General features: G+C 41.8%; 2 protein-coding genes across 2 annotated transcripts in view; both read left to right on the forward strand.

Annotated features, from left to right (window-relative positions):
* Positions 1-2,806, forward strand: part of LOC123934158 (zinc finger protein 394-like) — a 6,645-nt gene extending 3,839 nt beyond the window's left edge. Inside the window, exon 3 of the mRNA XM_045994154.1 lies at positions 2,604-2,806. Within this exon, the coding sequence (XP_045850110.1) occupies positions 2,604-2,806 (203 nt within the window). The remainder of the gene's footprint in view (positions 1-2,603) is intronic.
* Positions 2,807-18,024: 15,218 nt separating this feature from the next.
* On the forward strand, positions 18,025-18,969 carry LOC123933931 (olfactory receptor 1F12-like). Its single transcript, XM_045993704.1, has one exon. The coding sequence runs from the start codon at positions 18,025-18,027 to the stop codon at positions 18,967-18,969; it is 945 nt and encodes a 314-aa protein (XP_045849660.1).
* Positions 18,970-20,766: the final 1,797 nt, after the last annotated feature.

Raw genomic sequence — 20,766 nt, forward strand, 5'->3', positions numbered from 1 at the left:
AAGTTGACTGAAACATAATAGGTTCATACCCATTAAATTACCTGGGTGACTGGGGGGCCAACAAATCCCAATGCTAATGAAATTACTTTAGTAATGACAGAAGCCAGAATTTTTCAAATACTTCTTAAGAAGGAGACAGGGACTGTGTAATGTTCCTTTAGAATTCTGATAGGCTAGTAGAAATGGATTCTATCTTTTCTCTTTTTTTTTGGGGGGGGGATCTCAGTAACTTAAAAACCATATAAACTATATAGTTCTCCAGTAAAGACAAATATATGAACAAATATAAAATCATGTATTATGGTAATTTTGGCTTGTAACTCCACTTTTTATTGTGTTATCATATTTAAAAGACAAAAGCATAAAAATGGATACACAATATTTAAAGATATAATTTATGACATCAATAAAATAAAATGGGGGTGGCGAGTGGAGAGCTGTAAAGGAGTAGAGTTCCTATGTGATTGAAGTTAAGTTTAAAATAGATTGTTATAATTTCAGGGTATCTTATATAATCCACAGGGTAAACACAAAGAAAATATCTATAGAATATACACAATAGCAAATGCAAAGGGAATCAAAACATGTCACTAGAAAAAGTCAACCAAATACAAAGGAAGGTAGTAAGGTAGGAAAAGAGGGACAAAAAGGCTATATGACATGCAGAAAATAAATATCAAAATGATAATAGTGAGTCCTTCCCTATCAGTAATTACTTTAAATAAAAATATAAATTGGGGCGCCTGGGTGGCTCAGTGGGTTGAGCCTCTGCCTTCGCTCAGGTCATGATCTCGGGGTCCTGGAATCAAGCCCCACATCGGGCTCTCTGCTCAGCAGGGAGCCTGCTCTCTCCTCTCTCTCTGCCTGCCTCTCTGCCTACTTGTGATCTCCCTCTCTGTCAAATAAATAAATTTAAAAAAAAGAAAAATAAGTTAATTAATTAATTAAACTACCCAGTCAAAAGGCAGAGATAGTCAGAAATAGAATCCAACTATACGGTGTCTATAAAAGATTCACTTTAGAGGTACCTGGGTGGCTCAGTCAGTTAATTGTCCAACTCTTGATTTCGGCTCAGGACATGATCTCAGGGTTGTGAGATCGAGCCCTGCATTGGGTTCCATACTCAGCATGGAGCCTGCTTAAGATTCTCTCTCTCCAGAGAAAGGAGTTGAGGGAAATTGGAGGGAGAGATGAACCATGAGAGACTATGGACTCTGAAAAACAATCTGAGGGTTTTGAAGGGGCAGGGGGTGGGAAGTTGGGTGAGCCTGGTGGTAGGTATTATCAAGTATTGCATGGAGCACTGGGTGTGGTGCATAAACAATGAATTCTGGTACACTGAAATGAAATTTAAAAATAAAAAAAATTTTTTTAATAAATAAGTAATTTTTAAAACATCAAAAAAAAAAAAAGATTTTTAAATTTTAAAAAAAGATTCTCTCTCTCCCTCTCCCACTGCCCCAAACCCCTTCTCTCTTCCCCTCTTAAAAAAAAAGATTCTTTTTTTAAGTTTTTTTTTAAGATTTTATTTATTTATTTGACAGAGATCTCAAGTAGGCAAAGAGGCAGGCGGGGGGCAGGGGGAAACAGGCTCCCTGCTGAGCAGAGAGCCCAATGCGGGACTCAATCCCAGGACCCTGGGATCATGACCTAAGCCGAAGGCAGAGGTCCAACCCACTGAGCCACCCAGGCGCCCCCTTTTTAAGTTTATTTTTTAAAATAATTTCTACAACCAACTTGGGGCTCAAACTCATGACTCTGAGATCAAGAATCACATCCTCTACCAACTGAGCTAGCCAGATGCCCCAAGAGGTTCACTTTTTTTACTTAGGCTCCACGCCCAGCATGGAGACCAATGTGGGACTTGAACCCACAACCTTAAGATCACCACCTGAGCTAAGTAAGATGAAGAGTCAGATACTTAACCAACCGTGCCACCCAGCTGCCCCTCCCCCAAGAGATTCGCTTTGGATCTAATGATATGCATAGGTTAAAAGTTAAAGGATGTAAAAGATATTCCATAAAAATGATAACCAAAGAGAATAGGGGTGGCTATATTAATACCAGACAAAAGAGACTTTAATTCAAAAACTGCCGACTCCCCACAGCTTTCTTAGGGGAGGATTCCATAGTGTTCATGGGCACAGACCCCTGTGACCTGCTTTGCAGGAGACACAGGAAGCTTTTGACACTGTGGTAACTAATGGCCATGGAAACAGAAGACCCCCCCCCCAAAAAAAGGGATATGCTGCTGCACATCCCCTAGAAGGAGCTACTATTATGCCACCTTAGGATCAGGGCTGCCAGCATCCCTTAACCTCGTGGATGCCCCAGACTCCAGAGCCCTGGCTGCTCTGCCTGTGCCCACACTTCAGACCCTGATTCCACAGCCACTCTGCATGTGCTCTCACTCCAAATCCCAGATCCATGGCTGCTCCATATATATCCCTATCTCAGGCACCAGGGACACCACTGCTATGGGCTAGCCAGCACCCCAGACCCTAGAGCCACTATCGCTACACACACACCCGTGCTCTAGACCCTGCCTCTGAGGCCACTGGTATGCACTCAAACCTCCAGCAACAGAGCCATTGGCGTTGTAGGCTGGCCAGTGCCAGGAATCCACAGCCGCTGTCACTCTGTGAGCACCTGCACTCCAGACTCTGGCTCTGTTCTGCTCAGCAAGTGCCAGCATCTGGGCAACAGAGCCATCCCCACTGTGGACTCTTCCGTGTCCCTGACCCTGGAGCCACTGTCCTACTGCAATTCCAGTCCCCTGCGCCATGGCGGGCACATGGTCATCTGAACTTTAGACACAATATCACCACTATTGCAAGGGCACCCACAAGCTGGATACGGTGCCAAGAGGGGTCCTCCCGGCCATGACAACCCTTAGAAGAAAAAAACCCTAGGAGAAAAAAAGATCAGGAGGTTCCATGTAGCTGAAGACCCCAAGAGTTCCTGTAGATATTTACAGTCTTGACCACTGAGAGCCTCTTTCTATCTTCACAAACCTTCGCCGCAGCTAAGGGAGCTGCACAAAGATTATGCTGCTGGGCCTTCTCTGGCGCTGGAATTGCCACATCCTGCCCAACAAACACCCTCACACCTACCCATAGGTAAAGGTATTCCCAACCAAAACCAGTTTCTAAAATCTGTTAAAGCTGACTACTCTATCAAACGCACAGATATCAGTGCAAGGCTATAAGAAACTATAAGAAACAAACAAAGAAATCAAGGAAACATGATAGCACCAAAGGAACACAATAATTTCCCTGTAACTGACCCCAAAGAAATTGATATCTATGAATTGTCAGATACAGAATTTAAAATAATTACTAGTTGGGGCACCTGGGTGGCTCAGTGGGTTAAGTCTCTGCCTTCGGCTCAGGTCATGATCCCAGAGTCCTGGGATCGAGCCCCGTATCGGGCTCTCTGCTCAGCAGGGAGCCTGTTTCTCCCCTCTCTCTCTGCTGCCTCTCTGCCTACTTGTGATCTCTCTCTCTGTGTCAAATAAATAAAAATAAAATCTTTAAAAAAAATAATTACTAGCAAGCTACAAGAGAACACAGGTAATATCAAGATAACACAGAGGCATCACAATCTGATGAAACCTCTTAAACTGTATGTGAACAAAATGAGACAAATCAAGAGATGAATCATTTTTAAAAAAAGAAGAAGAAGAACCAGGGACGCCTGGGTGGCTCAGTTGATTAAGTGGCTGCCTTTGGCTCAGGTCATGATCCCAGCATCCTGGGATGAGTGCCGCTTCGGGCTCCTTGCTCGGCAGGGAACCTGCTTCTCTCTCTGCCTCTGCCTGCCTCTCTGTCTGCCTGTGCTCACTCGCTCTCCCTCTCTCTCTCTGACAAATAAATAAATAAAATCTTTTTTTTTAAATTTTTTAAAAGAACCAAATGGAAATGCTCAAAGTGAAGAATACAATGACTGAAATGAAAACTGAAAAGGCGAGCAGACATGACCAAGCGGAAGAATCTGTAAGGGTTGTTATAGGGGAAAGGGGTAGGGGGATAGGGTAACAGGGTGATGGGCATTAGGGAGGGCACATGATGTAATGAGCACTGAGTGTTATACACAATTGATGAATCACTGAACTCTACCTCTGATACTGTTAATACACTACATGTTTTTTTAATTGAATTTTTAAAAAATAAAATAATGTTTTTAAAAACTCAAAAACAAACCATTTGAAATTACTCAGGATAAAAAAGAAAAAAGAGAGGTGCCTGGGTGGCTCAGTGGGTTAAAGCCTCTGCCTTCAGCTCAGGTCATGATCCCAGGGTCCTGGAATCAAGCCCCACATGGGGCTTTCTGCTTGGCAGGGAGCCTGCTTCCTCCTCTCTCTCTGCCTGCTTCTCTGCCTACTTGTGATTTCCATCTGTCTCAAAAAAAAAAAAAAGAGAGAAAGAAAAGAGAGGGGCACCTGGGCGGCTCAGTGGGTTAAAGCCTCTGCCTTCAGCTCAGGTCATGATCCCAGGGTCCTGGGATGGAGCCCTGCATTGGGCTCTCTGCTCAGCAGGGAGTCTGCTTCCTCCTCTCTCTCTGCCTGTCTCTCTGCCTACTTGTGAGTTCTGTCTGTCAGATAAATGAATAAAATCTTTAAAAAAAAGATTTAAAAAGAAAAAAGAATGAAGAAGAGTGAAGAAAGCCTACAGAAATTATGAGTCCCAAAGACAAGAGGGAAAAGGGGGAAGAAAGCTTATTTAAAGAAACAATCGCTCTTGTTTTTTGGGAGGTTTTTGATCACTGCTTCAATCTCGTTACTAGATATCGGTCTATTCAGGTTGTCAATTTCTTCCTGGTTCAATTTTGGGAGCTTGTAGTTTTCCAGGAATGCATCCATTTCACCTAGGTTGCTTAGCTTATTGGCATATAACTGTTGGTAATAATTTCTGATGATTGTTTCTATTTCCTTGGTGTTAGTTGTGATCTCTCCCTTTTCATTCATAATTTTATTAATTTGGGCTTTCTCTCTTTTCTTTTGGATTAGTGTGGCCAATGGTTTATCGATCTTATTGATTCTTTCAAAAAACCAGCTTCTAGTTTCATTGATACGTTCTACTGTATCTCTCGTTTCTACCTCATTGATCTCTGCTCTAATCTTGATTATTTCCCTTCTTGCATGTGGAGTTGGTTTGATTTGTTGTTGATTCTCCAGTTCTTTAAGGTGTAGAGACAGAGCCCAGGACCTGACGGATTCCCTGGGGAATTCTACCAAACTTTCAAAGAAGAAATAACACCAATTCTCCTGAAGCTGTTCCAAAAAATTGAAGCAGATGGAAAACTTCCAGACTCTTTTTATGAAGCCAGCATTACCCTGATCCCCAAACCAGACAAAGATCCTACCAAAAAGGAGAATTTCAGACCAATATCACTGATGAATATGGATGCAAAGATTCTCAACAAGATCCTAGCAAACAGGATCCAGCAGCACATTAAAAAGATTATCCACCATGACCAGGTGGGATTCATCCCTGGGTTGCAAGGTTGGTTCAACATTCGCAAATCAATCAGTGTGATAGAACACATCAATAAGAGAAGAGAGAAGAACCACATGGTCCTCTCAATTGATGCAGAAAAAGCATTTGACAAAATCCAGCATCCGTTCCTGATGAAAACGCTTCAAAGTATAGGGATAGAGGGAACATTCCTGAACTTCATAAAATCTATCTATGAAAGACCCACAGCAAATATCATCCTCAATGGGAAAAAGCTTGCAGCCTTCCCGTTGAGATCAGGAACACGACAAGGATGCCCACTCTCACCACTCTTGTTCAACATAGTATTAGAAGTTCTAGCAACGGCAATCAGACAACAAAGAGAAATAAAAGGTATCCAAATTGGCAAGGAAGAAGTCAAACTCTCTCTCTTCGCAGATGACATGATTCTTTATATGGAAAACCCCAAAGACTCCACCCCCAAACTACTAGAACTCATACAGCAATTCAGTAACGTGGCAGGATACAAAGTCAATGTACAGAAATCAGTGGCTTTCTTATACACTAACAATGAAAATACAGAAAGGCAAATTAGAGAATCGATTCCATTTACTATAGCACCAAGAACCATAAGATACCTGGGAATAAACCTAACCAAAGAGGTAAAGGACCTGTACTCGAGGAACTACAGAACACTCATGAAAGAAATTGAAGAAGACACAAAAAGATGGAAGACCGTTCCATGCTCTTGGATTGGAAGAATAAACATTGTTAAAATGTCTATACTGCCTAGAGCAATCTATGCTTTTAATGCCATTCTGATCAAAATTCCACCCGTATTTTTCAAAGAGCTGGAGCAAATAATCCTAAAATTTGTATGGAATCAGAAGAGACCCCGAATTGCTAAGGAAATGTTGAAAAACAAAAACAAAACTGGCGGCATCACATTACCCTATTTCAAGCTTTACTACAAAGCTGTGATCACCAAGACAGCGTGGTACTGGCATAAAAACAGACACATAGACCAGTGGAATAGAGTGGAGAGCCCAGATATGGATCCTCAACTCTATGATGAAATAATCTTCGACAAAACAGGAAAAAATATTCAATGGAAAAAAGACAATCTCTTCAATAAATGGTGCTGGGAAAACTGGACAGCGATATGTAGAAGAATGAAACTCGACCATTCTCTTACACCGTACACAAAGATAAACTCGAAATGGATAAAAGATCTCAACATGAGACAGGAATCTATCAGAATCCTAGAGGAGAACATAGGCAGTAACCTCTTCGATATCAGCCACAGCAACTTCTTTCAAGGTATGTCTCCAAAGACTATGGACTCTGAAAAACAACCAGAGGGTTTTGAAGGGGCGGGGGTGGGGGTGGGAGGTTGAGGAACCAGGTGGTGGGTAATAGCAAGGGCACGTACTGCATGGAGCACTGGGTGTGATGCCAAAACAATGAACACTGTTATGCTGTAAATAAACAAATAAAAAAAATTTAAAAAAAAAGATATGTCTCCAAAGGCCAAGGAAACAAAAGCAAAAATGAACCTTTGGGACTTCATCAAGATCAAAAGTTTCTGCACAGCAAAGGAAACAGTCAACAAAACAAAAAGGCAACCCACGGAATGGGAGAGGATATTTGCAAATGACAGTACAGACAAAAGCTTGATATTCAGGATCTATAAAGAACTTCTCAAACTCAACACACACAAAACAGATAATCATATCGAAAAATGGGCAGAAGATATGAACAGACACTTCTCCAACGAAGACATACAAATGGCTATCAGACACATGAAAAAATGTTCATCATCACTAGCCATCAGGGAGATTCAAATTAAAACCACATTGAGATACCACCTGACACCAGTTAGAATGGCCAAAATTAGCAAGACAGGAAACAACGTGTGTTGGAGAGGATGTGGAGAAAGGGGAACCCTCTTACACTGTTGGTGGGAATGCAAGTTAGTGCAGCCACTTTGGAGAACAGTGTGGAGATTCCTCAAGAAATTAAGAATAGAGCTTCCCTATGACCCTGCAATTGCACTGCTGGGTATTTACCCCAAAGATACAGATGTAGTGAAAAGAAGGGCCATCTGTACCCCAATGTTTATTGCAGCAATGGCTACGGTCGCCAAACTGTGGAAAGAACCAAGATGCCCTTCAACGGATGAATGGATAAGGAAGATGTGGTACATATACACGATGGAGTATGGAGTATTATGCTTCCATCAGAAAGGATGAATACCCAACTTTTGTAGCAACATGGACGGGACTGGAGGAGATTATGCTGAGCGAAGTAAGTCAAGCAGAGAGAGTCAAGTATCATAAGGTTTCACTTATTTGTGGAGCATAACAAAGAACACGGAGGACATGGGGAGATGGAGAGGAGAGGGAGTTGAGGGAAACTGGAAGGGGAGATGAACCATGAGAGACTATGGACTCTGAAAAACAACCAGAGGGTTTTGAAGGGGCGGGCGGGGGGTGGGAGGTTGAGGAACCAGGTGGTGGGTAATAGCGAGGGCACGTACTGCATGGAGCACTGGGTGTTATGCCAAAACAATGAACACTGTTATGCTGTAAATAAACAAATAAAAAAATTAAAAAATAAAAATAAAAAAAAATAAAGAAACAATCGCTGAAAACTTCCCAAATCTGGGGGGAAATGTAGACATCCAGATACATGAAGCTCATAGGGCACAACACATTCAACCCAGAGGACTTCACTGAAACACATTATAATAAAACTGCCAGAAATCAAAAAAAGCAAAGAATTTTGAAAGCAGCAAGAGAAAAGAATCTCATCTCATACAAAGGAACACCCATGCTACTATCAGTTGCTTTCTCAGCAGAAATCTTGCAGACCAAAAGACAATGAGATGATACATAAAGAGTGCTGAAAGAAGAAAATTGTTAGGGCACCTGGGTAGCTCAGTCAAGGTTAAGCATCTGCCTTCAGCTCAGGTCATGATCTCAGAGTCCTGGGATCGAGCCCCACATCAGGCTCCCTGCTCAGTGGAATGTCTGCTTTTTCCTTTCCCTCTACCCCCACCCCTGCTCATGCTTTCTCCCTCTCTTTCTCAAATAAATAAATAAAACCCTTAAAAAGAATGCTTTACCTGGCAAAGCTGTCCTTCAGAAAACAAGAAAACATGAAGACTTTCCCAAATAAAAGCTGAGGGAATTCATCACCACTAGGCCTCCTTAGGGAAATCTAAAGAGTTCTTTAAGCCAAAATGAAAGGATGCAATTAGTAACAGGAAAACATACGAAGGTTAAAACTCACTGTTAAAGGAATTCAGAATACACTAACACTAGGGGCACCTGGGTGGCTCAGTTGTTTAAGCATCCAATTCTTGATTTCAGCTCAGGTCATGATCTCAGGGTTTTGGGATCGAGCTGTGCTTGGCTCTGCACTCAGGGCAGAATCTGCTCGTCCCTCTCCTTCCTCTTCTGCCTCTCCCCTCCAGTCTAAAATAAATAAATTTTATTAAATAATTAAAAAATAAAACTCTCAGAAAAAAATAGGGTAAACCCTTCATGCTATTGGATTTGGCAGTGATTCCCTGCATATGACTGGATTTGGCAGTGATTTCTTGCATATGACACCAAGAACAAATGAAACAAAAGAAAAAATAGATGAATGAATACCAAAATTTAAAACTTTTGTATATCAAATGACACAATGAACAGAGTGAAAAGTAACTTATGGAGTGGGACAAAATATTTATATATCATATAGTTGATAAGGGTTTAATATCCCAAATATATAAAGAACTCCTACAGCTTAATAATTTAAAAAGACCTCATAAAAAAATTGGCAAAGGAATTCTGGAAAACAGTATGAAGTTTCCTCAAGATGTTAAAAACAAAATTACCCTATGACCAGAGATTACACTACTAGGTATTTACCCCAAAGATACAGATGTAGTAAAAAGAAGGGGTACATGCACCCCAACGTTCATAGAAACAATGTCCACAATAGCCAAACTGTGGAAGGAGCCGAGATGCCCTTCAAGAGATGAATGGATAGAGAAGATGTAATACATATATATATATATATATATATATACAATGAAATATTACTCAGCCGTCAAAAAGGAGGAATACTCACCATTTGCTTTGACATGGATGGAAATGGAGGGGATTATGCTAAGTGAAATAAGTCAAGCAAAGAAAGACAATTATCATATGGTTTCACTCATATGTGGAATATAAGGAATAGTGTGGAGGAACACAGAAGAAGGGAGGAAAAACTGAATGGGAAGAAATCAAAGGGGGAGAGAAACCATGAGAGACTGAACTCGGGGAAACAAACAGGGTTATAGAAAGGGGGTGGGTTGAGGGATAGGGTAACTGAGTGATGGGCATTAAAGAGGGCAAGTGATGTGATGAGCACTAGGTGTTATACATAAATAATGAATCCTTGAACACTACATCAAAGAGTAACAATGTACTATATGATGGTGAACTGAACATTAAAAAAATGGCAAAGGATGTGAATAGACATTTCTCCAAAGATAAACAAATGACCAACAATCACACGTAAAAATGTTCATAGCACTAATATTCAGGAAATGCAAATCAAAACCTCATATCCATTAGACTGGCTACTATTATGTGTATATATGTGTGTATATATATATAACAGTATCCACTCTAACTCCCTCCCAGTCATACAAAATTACAAAAGTTTCAATTATCATGGTTAAGGAGGCTCTTAGAAGACAAAAGCAATTCCACCTTTTGCTGGTGCCTGAGGTCCCCCCAGCAAGACAAAGTTTTAGCCCCTTGACCATAAATTCATAGAAGCGTCCAAGTCACAGCACCCCTCCCACGCTCGCATATAGTTGCTAACAGTGTTGTCTGTGATTCCCTGTTTCACATGTATTTTATATTTATTGATGTTCCCTCTACAGATTCTTCTTTGTTCCTAGTAAACTTTAGTAAGAAAAAAAACAGAAAACAAGTGTCAATGAGAAGAAAGGGGGAACCTTTTACAAACGTAGTGATCCGAAGGGGCACATGCACCTGAATGTTTATAGCAGCAATGTCCACAATAGCCAAATTATGGGAAGAGCCTACATGTCCATCAATAGATGAATGGATAAAGAAGATGTGGTATACATATTCAATGGAATACTACGCAGCCATCAAAAAAGAACAACATGGATAGAACTAGAGGGTATTATGCTAAGCAAAATAAGTCCAGGCAGAGAAAGACAATTATCATATGATCTCTCTGATATGAGGAATTTGAGAGGCAGGACAGGGGTTCATGAGGGAAGGGAGGGGAAAATGAAATAAGAAGGGACCAGGGAGGGAGACAAACCATAAGAGACTTAATCTCAGGAAACAAACTGAGGGTTGCTGGGGGGTGAAGGGGAGGGATAGGGTAGCTGGGTTATGGACATTGGGAGGGTATGTGTTCTGCTGAGTGCTGTGAAATGTGTAAGACTGATGATTCACAGACCTGTACCCCTGAAGCAAAGAATGCATTGTATGTTAATTTTAAAAAGACCCAAAAAAAGTGGGAATCTTTGTGCACTACTGGGAATGTGAAATGGTGCATCTGCTGCAGAGAACAGCATTGGAGATTCCTAAAAAAAAAAAAAAAAAAAAAAAAAAGTAAGAATCGAACTACCCCGTGATCCAGAAATTCCATTTCTGGGAATCTACCCAAAACAACTGAAAGCAGAATCTTAAGAAGATATTTGTACACGCATGCTCGTAGCAGTATTATTCAGAGTAACCAAAAGGTAGAAGCAACCCAAGTGTCTCATCAGCAGATAAAAAAAGAAAATGGACTATATCTCTATGGTGGAATATTATTCAGCCTTGAAAAGGAAGGAAAGCCTGACAGTGTCAACACTGATGAAACTTGGGGAGATTATGCGAAGTAAAATAAACCCGTCACAAAAGGACACATACTATACGATTCTACTTATATGAGGTACCTAGAGTAGGCTAACTCATAGAGACAGAAAGTACAGTGGTGGTTGCCAGGGAGCTGGGGGAGGGAGGAATGGGGAACTGTTTCATGGGTACAGGGTTTCAGTTTGGGAAGATGAAAAGAATTCTGGAGATTAGTTACACATGATATGAATGTACTTAACACTACTGAAATGTACACTAAACAATGGTTAAGATGGTAAATTTGATATTATGTGCATTTCATCACAATTTTTTTGATGAATGCTGAGTTCCGATCTGACTGAAAAAACAACATGAATTCCCTGTATGGAAGATAAAAAGTAAGAAAATGTTAAGACTTTCCCTGTAGACAAAAGTAACAAATTAAACCACTGGAAGTAATAACTTTCCAGTAGAAAAACCCTAAGGGGATGATGTGTCTGGAGTCCAGGAAAATTGGCCAGCCAGACCCAAGACAATTACTGCACATTTATTTTTAACAATGCCCACTGAGTATGGCTCCCTAGAGGCCAAGAGCAGACCTGAAAATAATTCAAGTGTGAGCCCCACACATCTCTCCTTGGCCCAAGAATCAGGGAATGAGACCAGCTCTCTCAGCCTCCTGGCTCACCCTGCCTTCCACCGACACACTTGCTCTGCATTTTGCTTCTAATGGGACCCAGGCTTGAGTCTCCAGCTCCAGGACGCTTGTGAGCCATCTGCCCCTTCTTAGCAAGGAGGAGTAACTCAGGAGAAGGCGGCATCCTTGGATGGGCTTGGCAGAAATCAGACCAACTGAACAGGTCAGTGATAAGGTGGAGACAGAAGAAGACACTCCTCTCTCATTGCCCCCAAATGTGTAAGCCTAAAGACATCTACTCCTTCACTTCTCAAAGACAAGCAGAATCAGAGACCTGTAGGGGACTTTGGAAACCACACAGGGATCCAACCTCAACACTTTACAAACTTCCTAAACTCACATAGGACTGGACGCCAGGACAATTTCTCTCAGCCTCCCTTCATTCCCGACTATGAGGGCCTATCCAGTCATTCCAACACCTTCTAATGCTTATCCTTGGCAGTCTTCTGGAAATGTTTGCTCTTGCTCAGACATGCTCAGAAGCAGAGCAAGTGACTGACTACAATAGCCTAATTCTTATTTCTTGTTTAGTGGAAGCAACTTAGCAGGGAAAAAACTAGCAGAAATTAAACCTCAAGCCGTTCCCATTACCCTCCAAATTAACATATTTTTGTTGTCAGATGTACACAGATGTTATCTGTATGTACCTGTTACCTTATGTTCTGCTTTTAAAGTCTATGTTATAGACAAATATCCAGAAATCACTTTTTTTTCATTTTTAATATCTGTATAATATTCTATTACATCACTACATCATCATTGCAAAGATATAGACTCTGGGAGAATATTTTAAAATTAATATTTAAGTACTTGGTACTGTGCCTGCTGTAGAGTATATACTTATTTATTATTGATAATATATCTATATACTTGGAAGCATGATCATCTGAATTAATTAAAACCTTCCAATTAGAATATATTTCTATTATATATATTCCTTTACTTTACCCATTATAATTTCCTTTGAACAAATATTTCATTTCCCAAGTTGAATTAAAATCCAAATATTCAATTTCATCATCGCTGGAAATGAAAACACCATCTTCATTCCTTTTTTTTTTGTTATTTACAGTTGCTCTATCAGTAAGAAATTTACTAATTTTTGTGTGATATACACTTTACAACTCTGCTCGTTAACTTTATTTTTAGCAGTGACTTCATTTCTCTTAATAGCTTAGCTATAAATAGATATTTTGCAAAGAGTTATGTTTTTATTTCTTTTTCTTTTCAGATAGCCATGGCCAGCATTTCTAGCAAGATATTAAATAAGGAGGGAAAACAGAGAATACCTATATTTTGTTCTTCTTTTTAGGGAAAAAGTATAAGTCTTCAATAAACATGATGTTGACTCTTGTTTTCAAATACACCACTTATCATATTAAGGAAAAAAGCACTGTTTTCAGAGTTTTAATCTATAAGGTTTTGATAAATTTATCTGGATCTCATTACAGTAGTTGGTATTTTGTTTGTGTTAAACTAGGTTAATGGATTTCCTTGAATCTGATAGAGAATTCTTTTTTTTAATTTTTTTAATTTTTTATTTTTTTATAAACATATAATATATTTTTATCCCCAGGGATACAGGTCTGTGAATCGCCAGGTTTACACACTTCACAGCACTCACCATAGCACATACCCTCCCCAATGTCCATAACCCCACCCCCCTCTCAACCCCCCTCCCCCCAGCAATCCTGTTTGTTTTATGAGATTAAGAGTCACTTATGGTTTGTCTCCCTCCCAATCCCATCTTGTTTCATTTATTCTTGATAGAGAATTCTTTTAATGCATAGTTTCCTTGGCTTGCTTACTTTTTTTTTTTTACTTGGGGGCATTTGCATCTATGTCTAAAAACAAAATTGGTCTAAAATATTCCTTTTGTTATCTTGCTTAGTTCGAGCTTGAAATCATATTTGCCTCTAAAAATGAATTGACGAATAATGACTGAATAACAATAGCCAAGTTAACTGGGTACCATCTTCTTGCAAGGCACTGTTTTATGCACATTATGGGTATTTCCTTACTTAATGTTTGTAACAACCCCTGTACGCAGATATTACTAAACCACTTTACAGATTATTACACCATAAATTTGTTTTTATATTTTTTATTATTGAATTGGTCCTTAGAAAGCTTAAATATTTTCTTTATTGGAGTCAGACTATTTTATAAGTTTGTATTTCTTTCTCTGTTAGTGTTATATTCATGCTCTCTAATTCTTTTTGCACCTATGGGGCTACTGAGCATATTTGTGAGTAGTCCTCTATTTTATTTGATAAGATGTATTAGCCTCTAATTGAAAATAATAGTCAACTTAAATTTGAATCTTTTGTATTAGCTATTAAGTTTTCCAAATCCTGGCCTCATTCTCATTCTCATCTGTTTATCAAAATTGCTTATTATCTCTTTTTCAAAGAATCAATTATCAGATTTCTGATTAAATTAATTTTCTTTTTCTAGGTCATTTGTTTTTACTTTATTACCTATATTTTAACTTGTTTCCCCTTCTCAATTATTTAAGCGGAGCACATTATGGCTCAGTCACTGAATAAAACTTAACATGAGGACTCCAAAGTCAAAGACAAGCATTTTCTCCACCCCTTGGCCTCTCACAAAACAGGTCCCATATTCAAGCCAACAAAAATGGCAGAGCTGTCGTGATCACCAGAGAAAGGTGGAGGCCTGCCGCTGAAGCAGAACACAAGGCCAGTCTGTGTGCTGGCTGCCCAAGGATCAGACCCCAACAAATAGGTGCCTGGGTCCAGGTATGTATGGGTTAGTGTAGTGTGGAGCCCAAACCTATGGAGGTCTGAGTGGTGACATTAGGTGGTTTACAAAGATGGAGACAAGTAGCATCAAATCACGTGGTGAGAAAGCGATTGCGTTTTGAGTTCCCCCTCAACCTTTATGACCCCTCCCAGAGAAATCCTCAGGTGCTATTCCCCTAACTCCTCCCTTGCACTTTACATTCTCCCTTTTTTGGTGGGGGTATTTAGAGATTTTATTTATTTATTTACTTGTCAGAGAGAGAAAGAGAGAGCATGCACACAAGCAGGCAAAGAGGCAGGCAGAGGCAGAGAGAGAAGCAGGCTCCCCGCCGAGCAAGGAGCTTGATGTGGGACTCCATCCCAAGACCCTGGGATCATGACCTGAGCCGAAGGCAGCAGCGTAACCGACTGAGCCAACCAGGTGTCCCTCTCCTTTTTTAACCAAGGAAAAGTAGGTTTCAGACTCGGAACTCTCTACAGGTAATGGTATCTGGCTAAAATTCAGTAAGTGATACTGTTTCTTATGTATCATGGTGTCCAAATTTTTACTTTTATAAATTCATTTCAATCAACAAAATTAGTGAGTTAAATAAGAGTATTAATGAATCAATAAAACAGATGATAAGTAAATGTGAGTGATGTTTGGGAGACACAAAGTTGATATCAGGCGAAGGAGGACAATCTTTAAGGTCTCACCCAATCTCAAAGATGTATGGTCACGAAGGGGAATATTAAAAACAGGTATCCCTTCATTCAACAATAGCATAAAAACATTGAGTTTTTATGCCTTTAGTCCAGGCATGGTTCTAGAAACTAGGGATAGAGCAATACATTAAAACAAAACTCCTCCCCTCATAAGCTTATGATATGATAGGTCAGAAGAATGAGGAGGACTGAGAGCAAGAAACCAGCGAGACAGGAGAGGGGCCACAAGAAAACTGTGCTTAAAACCCAGTAGGGAATGCGTTTCCAAAAGTGGACGTGACCAAGCCTACTAACGGCGCCTTGTTGGTTTTAGTATGATGGAGCCTGAGAACCCACCTCAGATGTGCATTGGTGGCCACAGAAGTTTCATGGATTGTGGAGAAGCCTGAGAAGGCGGCTTCATGAGCAAACAGGAAGAAGGAAACTGGGGTTTGTGTACTGCCCACAGTTTGAGGACTTTTGTGGAAAGGGAGAGTAGTGAGCTGACAGCCAGAGGGAAATGTGGGTCAAGGGTGGATTTTTAAAACTCAGTGATTTCTGTGTGCTGACAGGAATGATCCAAAAGCTAGGAGAAAAATCCTCTTCATTTTAAGTTAGACTCAATCTTAGCTTGGGTTTTCTCCAAATAGGGAATACTTGGGAAGAGTACTTTCCCAACGATTGAGAAGTAGTAACAAGAAATTTCTTCTCCCACATCTCTGGAGAAGGAGAGGACTGTAAGGAAAAGAGGATGATGTCACCTTGGTTTGAAAGGAGTACTAGTCAAGGAAGGGACAGCGCTTTCGCCACTACACACACCATAGCTCCTGGCCTCATAATGTATCTCTCCCAGTATGGGTGATCCTCTCCCGCCACGTCCCTGCCCCATTCCACCTGCTCCACCTGCCCCTTCTCCTACCCCAGCACTGGCCACTCCAGGAAGCCCTGACCCATTTACACAGATGTCCCAAGGCTAAGTTCATCTGGTACCTTTTTTTGGTCTTTTGGAGAAAATCAAAGCAGTGAAATTGAAGGAGCACGTTTATCTTCCACACTAAGGAATAGCTCTAAACAATGCTACAGCATAGTCAAAATCTTCATTCCTCCTCTACCCTCCCCACCTGCACTGGTAAGTTCCTTAGCTCCAAGCAGGCTCCACCTCAACAAAATGGTGGGGTGGAGGAAGGCAACCTCCCAAGACAGTTTTCCCCTTGTCGCTCCCTGCCCAGTTCGTGGTGGGCCATAACCCTGCCCCCGTGGCTTTTCCAGACTGATTTCACCCATCAGCTCTTCCCCCATCCCCACTCAGCACACTGATTCAAGTTCTTCCTTGCCCCCCATCCCTCTTTGTGATCTACTATGTCTTGTGAAGCACTGGAAAACAAGCGATGTATCTAATGAAACTTCAGCTGAGCTCACAATTAACTATTACGAACTCCAGTTTAGTGCGTTTCTATCGTTGTTTTTTGTTTTTTGGTTTTTTGCCCACTCCATTCCTTTGAGCGATTTTACACTTGTAGTTTCTCTTTGTTATCTGCAGGGGCGACTCTTATCCTCCAGAGGCAAATCCCCCTCCTGGATAAGCCCAGACGGAAGGCCTGGCTGTGCTGTCCCAGTCAGCAGGCTCTTCTGTCCAGGTTTGTCCTGACATACTTCATCCACGTCATCATCACCAGGACCAAAATGACCCAGAGTCTATGACAAGTGGCAGCCGGGGCTAAGCCCTGGGCTGTATGTGACTGGGGAAAACAAAAGAAGACAAAGTATTTGAGGGGAAGAAGGGTATGTACAAATAAGACCCTCTGGTTCTATATATGTGCCACTGTGGTTCCAGAATTCTGTAGAGAAAGGGCCTTCAGGTGGCAATCTTACTGGGAGTAAGAAGAAATTATATTTCTATAGTTCTTTTTTTTTAAGATTTTATTTATTTATTTGACAGAGAGAGATCACAAGTAGGCAGAAAGGCAGGCAGAGAGAGTGAGAGGGAAGCAGGCTCACTGCCGAGCAGAGAGCCCGATACGGGACTTGATCCCAGGACCCTGCGATCATGACCTGAGCCGAAGGCAGCGGCTTAAACCACTGAGCCACCCCGGTGCCCCTATATTTCTATAGTTCTTTACTTAATAGTGAGACATGAGTTGTTCAAATCAAAGAGTGAGAGTATGATAGAGTCTGGGCAAGGGGCGAGGAGATGGGCAAAAGACCCTAAGTACTCCTTGTTTGTTAGCACCACGGAGTACATGGTCGTATGTCACAAGGATTCTCCTTAGAGGGATGGCATATGGGGCTTTGCCAGTTCAGGATCAGCAGTATTTTGGCAGTGAAATAATTAAAACCCTGACTTCAGGGTCTGTTGGGGCCTGAAGACTCCCTGGTCGAAGCTTTTCCTTTGGTAAGTGGAGAGTGTTCTTTGGGCTTCATACCAAATGAACAGAGAGATGTGAGCTAGCCAGATGTGAGTTGAGAGGCTGTATGAGGGAAGAAGGGAGGCATTGGTCCCACCCCCTATTCCCTATAGCCTGTGCCTGGTCTGGATCTCCCAGCAGGACCAGCCGATCATGGAGGAAGAAAACCACACAAGCATCTCTGAGTTCATCCTCCTAGGGCTCTCCAGCCAACCTGAAAGGCAGGAGCTGATCTTTGGGCTCTTCCTTGTCATGTACCTGGTCGGGGCAGCTGGGAACTTGCTCATCATCCTGGCCATTGGCTCAGATTCCCACCTCCACACGCCCATGTACTTCTTCCTCAGCAACCTTTCCCTGGTGGATTTCGGCTTCATCTCTGCCACAGTCCCCAAGATGCTTGTGAACGTTCAGACGCAGACTCGGTCCATCTCCTACGGCGGCTGCCTAACCCAGATCTACTTCTGCATTTTGCTTGCCAATATGGACAACTTTCTCCTGACAGCAATGGCTTGTGACCGCTACGTGGCCATCTGTCACCCCCTGCACTACTCCACCATGATGAGTCTGCAAATCTGTGCCCTGATGCTAGGGAGCTCCTGGCTCATTGCCAGCCTCCACTCCCTGCTACATACTGTCCTCATGGCTCGGCTGGAGTTCTGTGCCAGCAACGCCATCCCTTACTTCTTTTGTGACCTCATTCCCCTGCTCCAGCTCTCCTGTTCTAACACCCAGCTCAACCAGCTCATGATTCTGCTGGTGGGGGGCTTGATTGTCCTCATCCCCTTTCTTGGCATTCTTGTGTCCTACACGCACATTGTGTCTGCTGTGCTCAAGGTCCCATCTGCCCGAGGCAAACAAAAGGCCTTTTCCACCTGTGGCTCTCACCTCACTGTAGTCCTCCTCTTCTATGGGACCATTACAGGGGTCTACCTGAATCCCTCATCCTCCCACTCAGCTGATAAAGAATCATTGGCTTCAGTGATGTATATGGTGGTCACACCCATGCTGAATCCCTTCATCTACTGCCTGAGGAACAAGGACATGAAGGGAGCTCTAAGAAAACTATTTGGAGTGAAGGCTTTATCCTGTGGGCTATGATAGCAAAGACCCCTTTCAGGGTCTTTGTGCTGGGAATGAGATGAACCAGGGGAAGGCTCTACATACGGAAGGCTTAAAGAACACAGACCTCATTGTCTTGGGTTACCATGGCCAGGGAGTCTTCTCATTACTCCATAAATAATTTCCAAGTCCCTTCTTGGGCCCTCACACAGACTGCTGAGGGGCATAAACTCTCACCTAAAGACAGAACTACAAAAGCGGATGCAAATTAGCTTTATCTGCAGACCTTCTAGAGAGGGTACAAGTGGAAAACGTGAACTCATAGGAATCTATGGCCTGTGCTGATAGCCTGTGACAAAGGGATGACCTCTGAGAGCCCCGTGCACCCCCAGTTCCTCAAATCCTTAACCCTCATGCATCCCAATTTCTAAACTCCTCTGCTACACCCTCTTCCTCAACCACCATCCCCACATTCTGGGTTGAATCTAGCTCTGGGGACAGACTTGATTGTCCTTGGATGCTGCCGAGTGAGATTCCAAACTCTAGGTACTTGCATCAGGATTGCCTGCAGCTCAGATAAAATACCATGCCCTTCATGAAGCCACCTCACATCTCCCCAGGTGAGAGAGAGTGTTTTCTTTCCCCTGGAGCACCATATAATTCTAATTCTGTTCAACATTTTTCATACCTGGCTCCTCATGATTCATATTCACCACAACTCCACTCCAAGTAGGATGGTTGGGCCTTTTTTAAATTTCATAAAAGGTCCTATTCATCTTAAGAAAGGCATCCTCAAAAGACTGCATCACAGTGCTGGGTTTAAAATAAGGACTCAATAAAAGTACGCTGCTGATAGATGCTAATGACAGCCGAGACAATGGCAGCACACACTGCAAAAAACAACAACAACAACAACAACAAAAAACCACTTATGTCCTCTCTCCCCATGATTTAGTCTTAACCAATACCTTTTATATCTCCCCTTCCAAGGAAAAAGAGCTACCAATCCAGCTAGTCAGAACCTAAAGAATTCAATGGTGCATACTTTATGAAGGTTAGTGTGCCCTTCATCCAGGGATGAAGTCCCCTTCCTTCCAGCCTGCCCCTGGTTAGTCCTCTTCTTTTCATGGTCTCCTTGGCGTCCCCATTTTGGGCCCAGTCACCTCTCTCTGTAATACACCAGGGCTAAGCACACAGATCCTCAATTCAGATTTGGGGCTCCGAGTGGGAAGAGGGTAGGCCCAGACTATTTTCCAGCTCACCTTTGACCAGTGAGTCCACAATGGAGGTTACTGGTTGTAACTCACACACTAACAAAGTGGCACTCTGGCTCAAAGTTTGCTATTGTTCTTTGAACATATTGTTTCCTTGGGAGCCCTCGGGAGTTAGGATGATTGGCAGGGCAAGATATAGTCTTTCCTGGGCCTCTGACCATAAAACCACAACAATACCAAGAAAATCTCACCTCAAACCTATAAAAAAGATGTGAAGAAAAGTTGACGTCAACCACCCTCCCAAACTTGGGAGCATAAACCCGATCCCATGAATGTACCAGAACATTAATTTTAATTTAAAAAAATATGTATTCAAGAAAGGAAGAAAAATAGTTCCATTATCCACATTTTAAAATAGCACTATTAAGTACCACTAGTAATAAAGTGGAAGTATCTTCAAGAATAATGAGAATAATAATAATAAAGAATAATGAGAATAGTAAATATCACCTATCTGGCATTTTCCAATTCACATATAATCCTTTCATCCAATACCTTCTCATTCCCACTGGATGCCTTTCCACACCACCGGACCACAGCTACATCCAGTTAACACATACAG

This window comes from Meles meles, chromosome 21, assembly GCF_922984935.1.
Source record: "Meles meles chromosome 21, mMelMel3.1 paternal haplotype, whole genome shotgun sequence".
Taxonomy (NCBI): Eukaryota; Metazoa; Chordata; class Mammalia; order Carnivora; family Mustelidae; genus Meles; species Meles meles.

What these genes read in the sequence shown, in the direction of transcription:
- LOC123933931 (XM_045993704.1), top strand. Translation starts at nt 18,025, where the DNA reads ATGGAGGAAGAAAACCACACAAGCATCTCTGAGTTCATCCTCCTAGGG.